The sequence below is a fragment of the Pimephales promelas genome, chromosome 19 (genome assembly GCF_988280905.1).
Source record: "Pimephales promelas chromosome 19, fPimPro1.hap1.1, whole genome shotgun sequence".
Classification (NCBI taxonomy): domain Eukaryota; kingdom Metazoa; phylum Chordata; class Actinopteri; order Cypriniformes; family Leuciscidae; genus Pimephales; species Pimephales promelas.
In genome coordinates this window covers 14,209,273-14,224,833 of record NC_142787.1, presented here as the reverse complement: position 1 = coordinate 14,224,833, position 15,561 = coordinate 14,209,273, and the positions used below count along the sequence as shown (strand labels likewise).

Genomic DNA, 15,561 nt, shown 5'->3' with positions numbered 1-15,561 from the left:
ATAATTATCAGCTTGCAAACACACTCACGCAAACCCATAGCGGCCAATCACTTGGTTAAGAGCTTTAGTGTTCACGTGATCAAAGTGTGCTCAATGAGTCTTTACTCAACAAATTGAGTAATGTCAATGAACTTCTCATTCTGTGAAATGATGAAATAGCTGTACGTCTTTTTTTTTTTTTTTACTAGGAAATTGCTTCAACGTACTAGCTTCTAATGCATCAATAATAAAATAAGGTATTAAAAAACTTAACTAGTCTACTTTGCATGGATGTTCTGCACTCTAAAGGGGTGATGGTAAAAAACATGCTGGAATTACATATAGCTAAATCTTGCAGTGTAATCTTCTCCTTTTACTAAATAAATGGAGCAGGTATGACAATGACACAGCTCACTAAAGGCTGTCAGCGATGTGGGCTTGCTATGTTATCAAGGCTATTTCTGTGGTCTGGCCTTTAATTCACATGTTATCCTTTTATAGCGGGGTCTGTTGAAGGGCAACAGCAGTCATGGGGCTATAGCAGTATGAGAGAGATATGTTTTATTAATAGTCTCAAGCGCAGAGAATTTCCATTAAAGCCATGTAATGCTTGAGTGTGTGAGTTTCTCGGAGGCACATCAATTTTAATGTGTGTGTGTGTGTGTTTGCAATTGGGGATGAGCATAAGGGTGATTATGGATGTCTTGAAGTGGCATATCTGAATTAATACAAATTAGACTTAAGAGCTACAATGCATGGAAGTGTTTTAGCAAATAATTATGTAATTGTTAATGGGGCTATGTAAGAATTTCATGCATTAATCATATTTTTGTTGCCAATGTGTGAACCGCTTGTAACAACTTAAAAAATTAGACCATCCATGACTTCCTAAAGCCAAGTTCACACTACATGATTTTAAAATGTTGGGCTGAACTGTGTGGTTTACACTATGATTTGCTCTCTGTGAAAGTTGTTGAGCTGTTCACACGACACAACGTGATTGATCCGCAACATGAGGTAACGCACTACACGAGTTGACAACAACTGTCACCCAACGATTCGATCTTGTCTACAAACCACATTTTGCCAGGAAAAACACATGATAAAACAAACCGGAAATGACGCAAAACATCACACGTGCCAATACCCAGGGAAGAAGACGAAGAACACAACATGCAAATAGGGACGTCAGACAGAAGCTAGTGCTGCAAACTGTTTGCGTGATAATTTGCTCTGAGAAAAAATGCAAAAAATAAGAAAAAAATAAGATTTACCTGATGACCTCAACCCATGCCTTGCTCTGATTGGCTGTAGCTCATGACATCACTGAGGTTGAGTCCCGAGACAGTTCTGGATATCTAGCACGCTAGATATGTGAGCGTCTTAGATGCATTGTTGGCTTTCATACTAACAGGTTGGCCAGCGTTCATTGTCCGCCTCCCCCACAATTTGTACTTGATAACACCCTGACCTGTCGGCGAGCTCAACGATTTGCAAATCGGGCTTAGTGAACTAGGCTTAAGTTGTCTATGAAAGCCAATACTGATTTTTTATGTTAAGTATTTGGGACAATTTTGTCAGGAAATCAAAAGGAAGTGATGTTTATCATCACTCCTGAGCCTCTCTTCCATTCAATGACAAAATGTTTCTACAATGTTCTAATGCAGAGAAAGCTGTTCTGTATGTAATGTCAATGTGTCATGCAAAGAAAAGGGATTCATTCAAACTATAGTCTCCCATAGTCAGTTTCAAATACACTCACCTAAAGGATTATTAGTAACACCTGTTCAATTTCTCATTAATGCAAATATCTAATCAACCAATCACATGGCAGTTGCTTCAATGCATTTAGGGGTTTGGTCCTGGTCAAGACAATCTCCTGAACTCCAAACTGAATGTCAGAATGGGAAAGAAAGTGTGGTTGAGTGTGAGCGTGGCATGGTTGTTGGTGGCAGACGGGCCTGAGTATTTCACAATCTGCTCAGTTACTGGGATTTTCACACACAACCATTTCTAGGGTTTACAAAGAATGGTGTGAAAAGGGAAAAACATCCAGTATGCGGCTGTCCTGCCTTGTTGATGCTAGAGGTCAGAGGAGAATGGGCCGACTGATTCAAGCTGATAGAAGAGCAACTTTGGCTGAAATAACCACTCGTTACAACCGAGGAATGCAGCAAAGCATTTTTAAAGCCACAACACGCACAACCTTGAGGCGGATGGGCTACAACAGCAGAAGACCCCACCGGGTACCACTCATCTCCACGACAAATATGAAAGAGAGGCTACAATTTGCAAGAGCTCACCAAAATTGGACAGTTGAAGACTGGAAAAATGTTGCCTGGTCTAATGAGTCTCGATTTCTGTTGAGACATTCAGATTCAGAATTTGGCGTAAACAGAATGAGAACATGGATCCATCATGCCTTGTTACCACTGTGCAGGCTGCTGGTGGTGGTGTAATGGTGTGGGGGATGTTTTCTTGGCACACTTTAGGCCCCTTAGTGCCAATTGGGCATCGTTTAAATGCCACGGCCTACCTGGGCATTGTTTCTGACCATGTCCATCCCTTTATGGCCACCATGTCCCCATCCTCTGATGGCTACTTCCAGCAGGATAATGCACCATGTCACAAAGCTTGAATCATTTCAAATTGGTTTCTTGAACATGACAATGAGTTCACTGTACTAAAATGGCCCCCACAGTCGCCAGATCTCAACCAAATAGAGCATCTTTTGGGATGTGGTGGAACGGGAGCTTCGTGCTCTGGATGTGCATCCCACAAATCTCCATCAACTGCAAAATGCTATCTTATTAATATGGGCCAACATTTGCGTGCACATTAAATATATGTAACGTAATATCTAAACATTGCTCTCAGCAGTGGTGACGGCATCTGGATGTTTGTTAAGAGTATATCACTGCAATTTATTTCCAAATTATTTTTTACCATAAGCAACAAACAAAAATGAACATTTTATATAATATAAGAATAACAAGGGTTTCTGAATTGTACATGTAGCCCTCTTATGGGCTGTATCATTTTAAATTAGCTATAATATTTCCATTAGGCTACTTTTTTTAAGGTATGCTAAATGTATTTCTTTTTCACATTGGGAGGGTCAATAAATAATAACAGAAGTTCGGGTGTAAACTGTTCCTTTAAACAATTTTAGTGTTGTGTTGACACCCAGTGCAGAGAGAGATCAGGTGATCAGGTAACTGAGCAACTCTTCCGTTCATGAATCATCCGTTAGCAGGGTTAGAATTGAGGACCGTTGGGATACAGGGCAGGATTTTTATCCCCGAATTCATCACCAGGCCTATGATAGATAGACCTAACTAATCAGATACCATTCAGACATTTGATGTAAGATTTAGTTTTTTTTTTTAATTAGTCATATTATTCAGCAATGGGGATGCATTAAATTGATCAAAAGTGACAGAAATAAATACATACATATATAACATGCTGTTCTTTTGAACGTTCTATCCTAAATCCTGAAAACATTAGAATACTAATAAATGTTGAGCAGCAAATCAGCATATTAGAATGATTTCTGAAGGATCATGTGACACTGAAAACCAAAGTAATGATGCTGAAAATTCAGCTTTGATCACAGGATTGGAATAAATTACATTTTAATATATATCTAAATATGAAACAGTTATTTTAAACTGTAATAATATTTCACAATATTCTTGGTTTTGCTGTATTTTTGATCAAATAAACGCAAACATTGAAGTCAAATATTTGTAAATACTCAAACACAGCCCATAAATCATCTATGGCTAAAAGATGATCAAGCCCTATACCAGAGATGTATACAGAGGTCAGAGGTCAAACCCTGCAACACAACTGCAGCTTTGCATAGATCTAAAATGTCACACCTTGTCATATGATAAATAAGCTCCCGTTTGGCTGTGGCACATTTGAGTAAGTCCCTTCTCTCAGGTGTCAATTGTCTGTGAATTTGTTTGTCATAGAAACTCACAGGAGAATATAGTGAAGCCTGAAGGGTGTAAATGAGATTTCTAATAAAAGCAATAGCAACTCTTTCTGCTTAACACACACTTTAACACCTTTAAAATAAACACACTCTAGACTAGAGTATCTGAACTGCATGCTGATCCAACAGAATAATGCAAACTATATTCAAACTTCCCTAATACATAAATTAATAGATGATAATAGTATACGCACTCCTTACAAAAAGTATCATTACCATACAACAATTTACCATGGACACTAGTACTATTGATGAACATGAATATGATAATAAAACACTGGCATGGTAATCACAGTTTTTGTAATGGTCAATGTGGACCATCACGTCCTAAATGTTATCAGTTAGCTACTATCAATTCGGTACTTTGAACCAATCAGCATCCCATTTTCAGTGCCCATTTTAAAAGGTGCATTGAGTCAAACTTAGTTATCCTGAAAACAAACAAACAAATGAAAAACTAAAAAAAACCCAAGATGGTTAAACTAGCCTTCCAGTGTCTAACCAAAACAATATTGACCAGTCTGATCAGTGAAAACAAACTTGGCAACAAACTACAGACACTTTAGGCTGGTTTAAGCTTTTCTTCTGAAAAGATAAACTAGGTCACAGAAAGCTAAACCTGTTTTACACTAGAGTCAGAAGTCCGTTCTCTCCGAGGAGGGCTGGGATATTCAGAGATGACCCCCTTTCTGTCTGGAGCCTCTTCAAAACTACATGCAGATGACTTTGTGTATTTACTGTTGCAAGGCAGTTTATGAGTTGTTCAACAAAGAATTCTGAAAAACATATTGCGGTTTCAACAAATATATTAAGCAGCACAACTGTTTCAACACTGATAATAACCAGAAATGTTTCTACAGCAGCAATTCATCAAATGATTTCTGAAGGATCATGTGACACTGAAGACTGGAGTAATGATGCTGAAAATACAGCTTTGATCACAGGAATAAATTACATTTTACAATATATTCCCATAGAAAACGGTTATTTTAAATTGAAATAATATTTCACAATATTACTGTTTTTATTGTATTTTTTGATCAAATAAATAAAGCCTTGGTGAGAAGTAGTAATCTTACCGACCCCAAACTGAACAGTTCAGATGTTTAAGATCTCCGAAGACTGCATTGCATTTGCTTTGACTGGCATTTAACTGTGTAAGCCAACTGGTTTTCATTTTAGGCCCTTTTAAGTTTTACTTGTAAGTTTTCTGACCTGAAATAACTTCTCTTGTGGTCAAATGAATCATTTACAGGCCTTTGGTGCACTGGCAAACTCATGCAAATGCTCTCGATCTGTTTCTGTCACATATAGAAAATTCTCTGAGGGGAAAACAATAATAAGGAATGAAAGGATGTCATGAAGAAGAATATGAAATCTTGCATTACATGTAGAATGTTCCATCACATCCGACTTAAACTTCCTTTGAACCCATTAATGTTTCATGATCCTGTCAGAGGCCAAAGTCACTGTGTGTTTGGGGTAAAACAGCAAATAGTGCAGCAGTGGACTGAAGCAAACAAGCACTGCAATATCACACAGTCAGTGTAGAGGACATGATTCATTCTCTTTCATTTTCATTAGGACAGCAATGTTGAGTTTGTGATTACGGTAGTTTATCATATTGTCCGCACGTCAAGGACACGAGAATCATTCGCATTGACCCCAATTGTATGTTCAGACTTGGCCAAGAAAGTATTGATTTTAGCCAGTTTTGACAATTGTGTTCAAACTTCACAGACATATTCAGTGCTTCTCTTCGACCTCTGCTGGGAAGATTAACACAAACTAATCCAAAAGGAAGATTAGTGTGTCAATTCCACAGTTTTACTTATTTTGCTCATGATCTTTACCCTAAGCCATGATGGTTTGATTGATGCACCTCTTGATGGAAATAACATCACAACATTTATTTCCATCAAGAGGCACATACATTTTTGCTCAAGATCTTGTATTGTCAATGCAAGAGTGCAGCACTCTGTGAAGTAAAGTCTCCTCCAGCACATCTCAAACACTTTCAAAGAAATTAAGATCTGAACTCAGAGGAGCCGATTCATGTGTGAAAATGATTCTTCATGCTCCTCCCAACCATTCTTACACAGTCTGAGCCTGATGGACCTTGTCATCATGGAATATGGTCATGATGTGCTTTCCTACATGGTTGTTTAAGAAATGAAAAGCTACACACTCCATCAATTAGGGTTAGAAGAACTGTTGCCAATCATATAACATGTAGAAACATAATAACCTGCAATAGAGTGCCGAAGTTATGACGTCACTTTGTAGGACAACGCATGGGTTCACTCGATCGAAAAGCTATGGATTTTCCCCATAAATTGTGTTCAACAAAGAGTTGTGACCCTTACACGTTTTGTCTATCAAGATGATCTTTACAAGTTAATACAAAATGAATAAACTTTGAAGCCTATATAAAGTAAAAAAAAAAAACACAAGCAGACACAATAAAGTTAAAAAAACACAAGCAGGTTATAACTGGTGTGTTTTATGTCATAGATCAAAATTTGAAAATATTTAGAGGCTTTGTTAACCACAGACCTTATTTTAGGCGATTTAGCAAAAGCCCATTCAAAAAACTTATAGACTTTAGGGCGAGGGAACCGGAAGTGCTAAAATGCTAACTCACTTCAACTTTTGTGGCCTACAAAGTGACGTCATAACTTCGGCACACTATAATGATCCAATCATAGACTCTTAAAGGAGTAGTTCATTTTTTTTAAAAAAATTTGCTGATAATTTACTCACCCCCATGTCATCCAAGATGTCCACGTCTTTCTTTCTTCAGTCAAAAAGAAATAAAGGTTTTTGATGAAAACATTCCAGGATTTTCTCCATTTAATGGACTTCTTTGGGAACCAAACGGTTCAAGGTCCAAATGAGAGTTTTAAACGACACCAGAATAAGGGTCTTATCAAGGACCCTTCGAGTCATGACTTAAAACTTTTTTTAAAACTTTTTTATTCATTTTTGAAATGACCGATCGTTTCACTAGATAAGACCCTTATTCATCGTCTGGTGTCGTTTAAAGCCCTTTGAAGCTGCACTAAAACTCTCATTTGGACCTTGAACCGTTTGGTTCCCAATGAAGTTCATTATATGGAGAAAATCCTGGAATGTTTTCATCAAAAACATTAATTTCTTTTCGACTGAAGAAAGAAAGAAAGACATGGTCATCTTGGATGACATGGGGGTGAGTAAATTATCAGCAAAAGTTTTTTTTAAAAGTGAACTACTCCTTTAAGCATTTGCCTATTTAAATCCAGTGACTTTTTTTATACTGTATACTGTATACACACACACACACACACACACACATATATAAATATATATATTTTTTACAGTATTTGTCTTTACAGACATCTTTACAGTGAAAGATGTAAAATACAGTACGCAAGAAATTGTCAATTTAATAATTTACTTTATTGAATTAAGTAATTTGCTGAGTGACATTTACTGATTGACAGTTAAACATACCATACGTTTAAAGGTCAGAAACAGTATTACACCTGAATTTCGCAGAAAAAGAAAAACAGCCAACAGACACATAAACATGTTTAGTCAAAAGTGTAAGCAGCAAAGGTTTTAAGGCAGTCGTTGTGAAACAATAAAAATATATTCACGTTTTTTTTTTTTTTAGAATTCATTGCTACCTAAAATAAAAAGCATCAAATCTCTGTAAGGACTAAATTAGTGTGTTCAACATGCAGTTGACAGTGATGGCAAACAAAAATCTATAGTGATGTTGTCAGCAGGAATGCTGATGCCATTGTCACATTCTTAAATAATGTAATAGAATCAAGGGTACAGTAGCCTTGTGATTTAGAGAATGGCTGTATGCAAACAGTCCAGGCTATTTGTAAAGAGTAAGCTGATTTTAATGTCTGCATTTAACATATTAGAGCCAGAGTATAAGATGCCAAACTGCAAAGAAAAACGTGGTTTTTGGCTGGTGGGTGTTCTGCATTGCTCAAGCAATTCACAAAGCATTCAAAGCATACTTGGACAATCATATCACATGCCTGAAAGATACTCTATGCAAGCAAGTAAATACTAAAGTTTCTAGCAATTCAAACTAAAAAGTGTTCTGAAATGTGTCCACCAATTAAAAATGCAGAATAACTACACGCTGTATTATCAGTGTCACCACAAGGGGCGCTATAGCTGGCATTAGCACAAATGGACTTCTTCCGCATTTAGTTTTCTCTTTTCAAATATTGTCAAGACAGAGCAACACTATTAAAAATAAAGGTTCCAAAAAGGGGATTTCACAGCGAAACCTTCCTGGGGATCATTTCTTAAAATAACAATTTTTTTCTTAGTGTGATGAAATGCAGAATAACTAAATATTGTATTCTTACGCTGCTTCCAAAATCGTGTATAGTAGTGTATGAATGAATTTGGACGTACTACATCCGTCATGTTGTTGTTACTGTCATTTGACCTACCGGGTCGCTTCACTGCTATTCATAAATCCTCTCCCGTGGCTTTATGGGATAGTAAAGTGTCTATTCAATACGGACTTCTGAATTAGTAGGTCATACGGGGACTTTCCACCTAATGTTTTTCGCATACTATGCATTCGGACATACTATATAGATCATAGATATCCATAATAAAGGCTAGATGTCTCGTCCACGCTGCTGCCCAATGGAGGTCGACATCCGCACCCGGCGGCCATCTTGTCACAGCCAGCTCGCTCACTCATAACATTGTGTTTTAATGGTGCATGTATTTTAAATAACCATAACTTTTTTTTCAAACGGTTTGGTTTGTTATATATAATAACGTTTGTAAGAAACCAAACCATTTGTAAATCCCTCAAGATTTCAACGAGATAAGAGCATCTTACACCAGGTAACACAGAGCCCGCCAGAAAGCTTGCCTGTGACAAGATGGCCGCCGGTGATGACGATAGAGACTCCGCCGTAAGACATCTAGCCTTTATTTTGGATATCTAGACCCCTTCACGGTTGGCAGGGGTCTATACTATGTTGACGTAGTGTTTTTCGCATACTACATAGTAGCAAATTATTCGATTTTGGACACAGGGTCAGGATCGCCACAAGGCAAAAGTGGAAATTAGCACTTGTTGACTTTTCAGCATTCAGTTTTAACACTTAACAAGGTTAAGCCAAAGTCAACAAATGCATAGCTAGAAACCTGACTAACAAATTCAGTAATATTTGAAGGAAACTCCACCTGAGGTTTCTTATATGAGAACTGAGACTGTATATTTGCATCAACCAAGCATTTATTTATTTATTAATTCATTCAATCAACCAGGCGTCTGTTCACTTGCATAGAGTATGTTTCCAGGCTAAAGTTAAATATAAGAGTGACATCATGAAAAGATCAGTGTTGCAACATTATATATTAAAATAATACAGCACACAACACATTCTCAGAATGGAGATACACTTCAAAAAAGATGTTTCAACCTCTGAAAGCATTAGGATTATTCCCTTATGCATGAAGGAATTATTAGTGGATTTTCTCAATTTTGGTACACCGCTGTTACAGGATTATAGTTTTCAGTACAGTTGGATATAATCAAGACACATATCATTTATTGAAGTAAAAAAGTGCATATTTGAAATGTTATAATATTATTGCTATAGTAACAGTTCCACAGCCTCATGCTTTATTAAAATATTTCATTAACAATCAACAACATTATAATATAATCTTACATACTGTATTGGATTTCAATAATGCACTAAGGATTATTATTGCTGTATAGAGTTGGAAGAAGATAGTAAGGCTGCACGATTTGCTATGTTTGATCTAATTTGCAATTGTGATTTAAAATGTAATTTTTTTTTAAAAATCAAGGGTGCTGTGCTTGTTAGTAGGACTGCACAATTTGGCCAGAATATTATGATTTTATATCAATATTGCTAAATAACATTTTATAATATTAGAATGATTATTATTAAACATTAAACCAATCGTTTATTTTGACAAATCCCCTCAAAGTTTGTCTTTTGTTGAAAATCGTCTCTCACTACAAGTATCGTAAGACTGGAGCATGTTGCTTTCCCAAATACATGTTAAAGAGACCCAAACTCAGAGATGGAGATCATGTGGAGCAGCCATATTGTGATTTCATTTTTTATTAATCGTGCAGCCATACAATCTTAAAAATAAAGGTTCTAAAAGAACCATTCTTGGTTCCTCAAAGAACATTATGATGAACAGTTCTTAATTTTATTTTGTATTAGTGCAGAGAACATATTGGAAAGGTTCCACGGATGTTAAGGGTGCTTCATGGATGCTCCATATATGCTCATAAAGAACCTTTGTTTTTAAGAGTGTAGTAGATAGTCACCTCTGTGTTCAGCAACATCCCCAGCACTTGTCAAGATAGACTTCTTCATCTTGGCTGGTTAAAAAGAGATAACGGTTTCCACACTCCTCCCAGCGAGAGATCCTTCCATCTTCCACCAGGACGAACTTCCACTCCACCTGGCTCTCCACAGGGAGGGTGATCGTGTTGGCCCAGAACCCGTCCTTGGCTCTGTGGAGCGGAACGAAACTCTTCCAGGCCCCCAACTCCTGCAAGCTCCCGGTAACAGCCACCAGCTGTCTAGGAGAGTATGTGATGTAGTGAATCCTGAAGGTTACGTTAACCACTTGCGACAATGGCGGAACAGTCGCTACTCTTTTATTCGCCGTTTCTTCGTCCTCTTTGGCTAAACCAGTCTTGACTTGGCCTTCTTTTTCCAGCTGCGTCTGTTTATCTTCAGTGCTATTTGCAGTAAGCCAGGGAAGATCTCTGAACTCTGACGCACCTACGATTAACCACTCGTTATTGTCCATAATGGCGTCCATGATGCTGATCTCATTCTTTTCATGATTCTCCTCATTTGACGCATTTTCTTCATTGGTTTTCTTCTCACCAGACTCGTGTGAGAGGCTCACCTGTGTTGAAGACCCAACGAGGAAGGTATTATCAGTTTGGAAACCCAAGTAGTTGTGGAAGTCAAACCTGTTGCTGTGGTTCAACATAGTCTTATTGTCATAGCAACAGCAGTCGAAGTTATTTGTTGTTGGAAAACGGCAGTCATGGTGATCTTCAAACTTCTTGCTCGCTTCCTCCACTGTTGACGTCTTGTTGTCTTCCTCTAAACGGATCTTAATAGGATTGGATTGTTTAACCGCTTGGTCTGAAGAAGACCTAGTGACATGATGTCTCTGATAAATGAACTCCTGAGCGCTTTCAGTTTCAGATGGTTCATCTGTGTCTACACTCAGTCCCGTCTCAGATTTGTTGAGATATTCCTCACGTTGGCAATCTAATGGTGTCAATCGGACACTCACATCAGCCAAAACCTCACGTCCACCATTATCATCATCATCATCCTCATGCTGAATATGATTCTCACATTCTGTGTTTTCATCAAGATCCATTTCTACCCACTGATCCAGATCAGAATCTGTTTTGTCACGCATTTCAGGTTCTAAATCTGTTAGAAGCTCATCTGTAATCTCCTCCAAATCCTTGAGAGTGCTTTCATTCAGGTCTTTCTCTGATATCTCAGTGGGAAGGAGCATGTTGTCTGTGTCTGAGAGGTTACCGGATTCGCTGCAACGCTTTCCATCCTGGCATTCACCTAAAAGAGATTGAAAATGCATTAGCCGCGTCACATGTGCTTTCAACTGATCAAAAATTTATATAGGAATTCTTTTAGGAAAGAACGTATAATCTTTTCTCGCCTTTTCCATCTTTTTTTTTCTTTCTTATTTTCTCAAAATGTTATTTGCGGTTACGGTTGTTGAACAAAATTTTGTAAGGGAAAATGATCAGTTAATGGGAAAAGTGCATGTCAAAAAACTCAATGTTAAAATGACCTTTGGTTAGAAGTAGTTTACTTACTGATAGACCTTGCACAATGTTTATTCATCTATTATTAAATCAATCAAAATTCCTTAGTAATCGAGCAGCAATCTAACCAAGCAAATGTCAAACATTTGTAAAGTCTCAGCTAAAAACCATGACACTAGAGTCTGAAAACAACGATTCAGATCAGTAGAAATGAACTTGTGACTTTAGAACTTGGTATGCCAACTAGATTTGTATTTCTAGAAAGAAATACCATCGCTTACAGTGAGAGTGCTCTGACAAAAGAGTGCTGTGTAAGTTTACCTTTCAGGCTTTGGCTCTTTGAAATGAAATGCTACATCAGAGCTGCCTTTAACTTTGCACTTTCTCATGACATTCAGTTCATCTTGTATTTTGGCAGCTAAACAAGAGAGTCACTGTCAAACTTTCAACAAGATTGTGGAATATCCAGCCAGCAAAGGATGTTACGCAAACATTCGGACAAGCTTTGTTTTCGGGTTTTAACCTGTTACACAAACATTCGGATAAGCTTTGTTTTTGTTTTTTAACATATATATATATATATATATATATATATATATATATATATATATATATATGAACGTACTAAACGGTACTATCTGTCAACTGTGTATCTTCCCGCAAACCTGCAGCTCTGGGGTTTTGGCATTTCTTAAGTTATGATAATCAATGTTGTCAATGTCAACAGTTGTGCTGCTTGATTTTTTTTTTGTCTTAAATCCTACTGACCACAACCTTTAAATGGTAGTGTATATTTACACATTTTTGTGATGTAAAAATTGTAATAATAAAATTATTATTTTATTAAAAACAGAAGCTTTAAAGCCTGACATCATTTCCTGTTTGTGTGTCCAAAGAAATGTTGCATGCTCAAAGTAGAGTGTGACCTAGATTTAAGGCTAAAATTATTTCCAAACATGATTATATAACAATTAATAACATAATTCATCTACAAAACCCCTTCCTCCACATTTTTTTAAATAACATGTGTAGTGTAACGTTTCTGATTGGCTAAGTTTTCTGAATGGCCGCTCGCGCTGTTTCTTCGAGATAGCTTTTCGCCGTTTAACCATCTGTCGCACGTGCGATTTATTTTCCCATTACCGTGATAATCTGACAGATAATAGTGATATTTTATGTGTGGTATGGTATCCCCCCTCAAAAAAATAAAATAAAAAAGTCTCACATGTGTGCACCACTACTATTTAACCTATATGCTTCAACAATTGTCCGTTTTTTTTTTACCTGTTGACTCGGTTGGTCGATCGTCCTTCTCTATTTTCCTCCTCCGAGCCGAGCTCGCTTCTTCTCCCGCCGTTTCGCTGCCGTTATCCTCGTCACTCTTCCTGCGCTGACCTCTAAAGGATCGGTAAATGAAGAACGCGGCGCACACCGACAGCATGGCAATGATCCCCACGGCGACTACGACACCGGAGCCGCCGATCAGATCCAGCAAGGAATGAATATCGCGGTCCAGAGCAATCGGTTTGCTCTTCTTCATGGTCATGCTGTGGGTGAAAGCTGAAAGCTTCAGTGTAGATGTAACCCCGTGCAGGTGTCGCGATCACTTCATCCTCGACGCCGCGGGTGAAATGACCCTTTGATGCGGCAGAAGATGAAAAGAAGCCCCGCAATCAGGTGAACACACTGCCAATCTCTCTCTCTCTCTCTCTCTCTCTCTCTCTCTCTCTCTCTCTCTCTCTCTCTCTCTCTCTCTCTCTCTCTCTCTCTATTCAAATGAGCTTTACTGGCATGATGTGTAGCCTACAGTATAATAAAGGTCATTACAAGAGAAATTAAGAAAATAATATATAAAAAATAAATATAATGCAAATAAATCAATAAGAAAAATTTAAGAATAGATTTTTTTTAAATCATCAACAGTAGTTTATATACTTTAGTAGCCTATACGTATTTTCTTTTAATTTTATATTAATTAATTGATATATATTATTAATTAAGTAATAGGCTATGGTTTTATTTATTCATATAGCTATATACATACATCTTTAATATACATAAATACATTTATACATTTATTTTTTGTTTTGCCACTAAATTTCAAATATATATTTTTCTTTTATTTCATAATTATTTAGATTAGTTAGATATATCTTTTTGGTATTCTTACTTTTTTTGTATATTTTTTAAAATAATTTCTTTATATATTTGTATTACTTTTATATAATTTTTTTATTCCACTTTTTTGGCATTTCTCTCTCTCTCTCTCTCTCTCTCTCTCCATATATATATATATATATATATATATATATATATAAATATTTAGATTGCAGTGCATATTTAACATATCGAATATTGTTCATACTATGCATTTAAATTAAATATATTTATGAACTAAATGTCAGAGGTCAGTTATCAGTGCTGCTGATATTTTGGCTCTTTTACTCTGAATTTGACCAAGTCAATTTAGTCAAAGTTCAGTTATTGATTAAACAGGGAACACACTCTAGATTTGATTAAATCAGCAGCACAAACATTTCTGATAACCTCTAATTGATTAGGTTTTCTTTAGGGTTTTGATTGTATAAGAGACGAACATTTTTATCCTTAGAAGATTATTAGATTAGACATTTTTAGTAATCCATGCGTTTGCTGTAATAATAATTGGTGTTTAATATTAATAATATCATTTTGAATGCACAAAAGCAGATTTGAGCACAAACATAAACGTAAAAGGCTAATCATTTGATCTTGGTTCCTTCTAAATGAAAACTTTTGACATTTTCTACAGCAGTTTTTACTTCACCCGTTTGTTGACCTGCTGATTATCATCAGTGTTATCTATGAGGCTAATCAATAAGGACTGGCAATCATCAAGAGTTTGAAGATGACGATTTTCACTTGAAGCCAATTTTGTTCAGTTGTTCAGCTTGTAGTTTCTATTTTCTGCTGACTTCTGTGAGTTACGATCAAATTTAACAAACAATAACAATTGCAATTAATACAATAATATTGTGACAATGTATACAACATAATTGTGAAATAAAAAAAAACTAATTTTGTTATTTTGAAAAAAAAGAAAGAAAAAAAAAATCAACTGCTGCCACCTGCTGATAAATGTGGCTAACTGTTGTTTTACACTTTATTTAAACCAGTTACAGTACAACAGTTCTAAAAGAAAAATTCAAGTAGCTTAGGAAAACTTAGTTTGCTATATATCTTTTGAAGTTCTTTAGCATTCCTCCAAACCTTTTATTTGTATAGTTTTATTTTCAGTTAAGATTCATGAAACAAAACATACAGTTAAAAAATCAAACTATATAACAAAAAACATCAACAAAAAAACAAAAATAACACACAATTCAGACTTATTTAGCTGCACTAATCATTCAAATGAAAACTAAAAATAAGGAATGTCATGCCAATTAATTTGCAATAAGATGGTTAATGCTCCAGAAAAGATCCCCAAATTTTTCCAAAAGTCTTCATGATGTCCTGACATTAAAAAGGATTTTCTCAGGGGTGAAATGTGACATGTTTATTGATCCATTATTTTCTTGATCTAGAATGAGTCGACTTCCAGTCCACTAATATACATTTTCCCCCACAGTTCCTGCCAACAGTGTGAAATACTTTTTTTATGATGAGAGGAACCTTATAAATCAGTATCCCCAAATATCCAAATTTTAGAATCATTGTAATACCTATAATCTTTGAAGATATATCAATTCTA

At 36.3% G+C, this 15,561-nt stretch overlaps 1 protein-coding gene across 1 annotated transcript; it reads right to left on the bottom strand.

The window, feature by feature from the left end:
- Positions 1-10,082: 10,082 nt before the first annotated feature.
- stbd1 (starch binding domain 1) lies at positions 10,083-13,594 on the bottom strand. Its single transcript, XM_039657455.2, has 2 exons — positions 13,113-13,594; positions 10,083-11,616 (listed from the first exon to the last, which is right to left on the bottom strand). Exons 1-2 carry the CDS (start codon positions 13,372-13,374, stop codon positions 10,340-10,342), a joined length of 1,539 nt encoding a protein of 512 aa, XP_039513389.2. The 5' UTR covers positions 13,375-13,594; the 3' UTR covers positions 10,083-10,339.
- Positions 13,595-15,561: the final 1,967 nt, after the last annotated feature.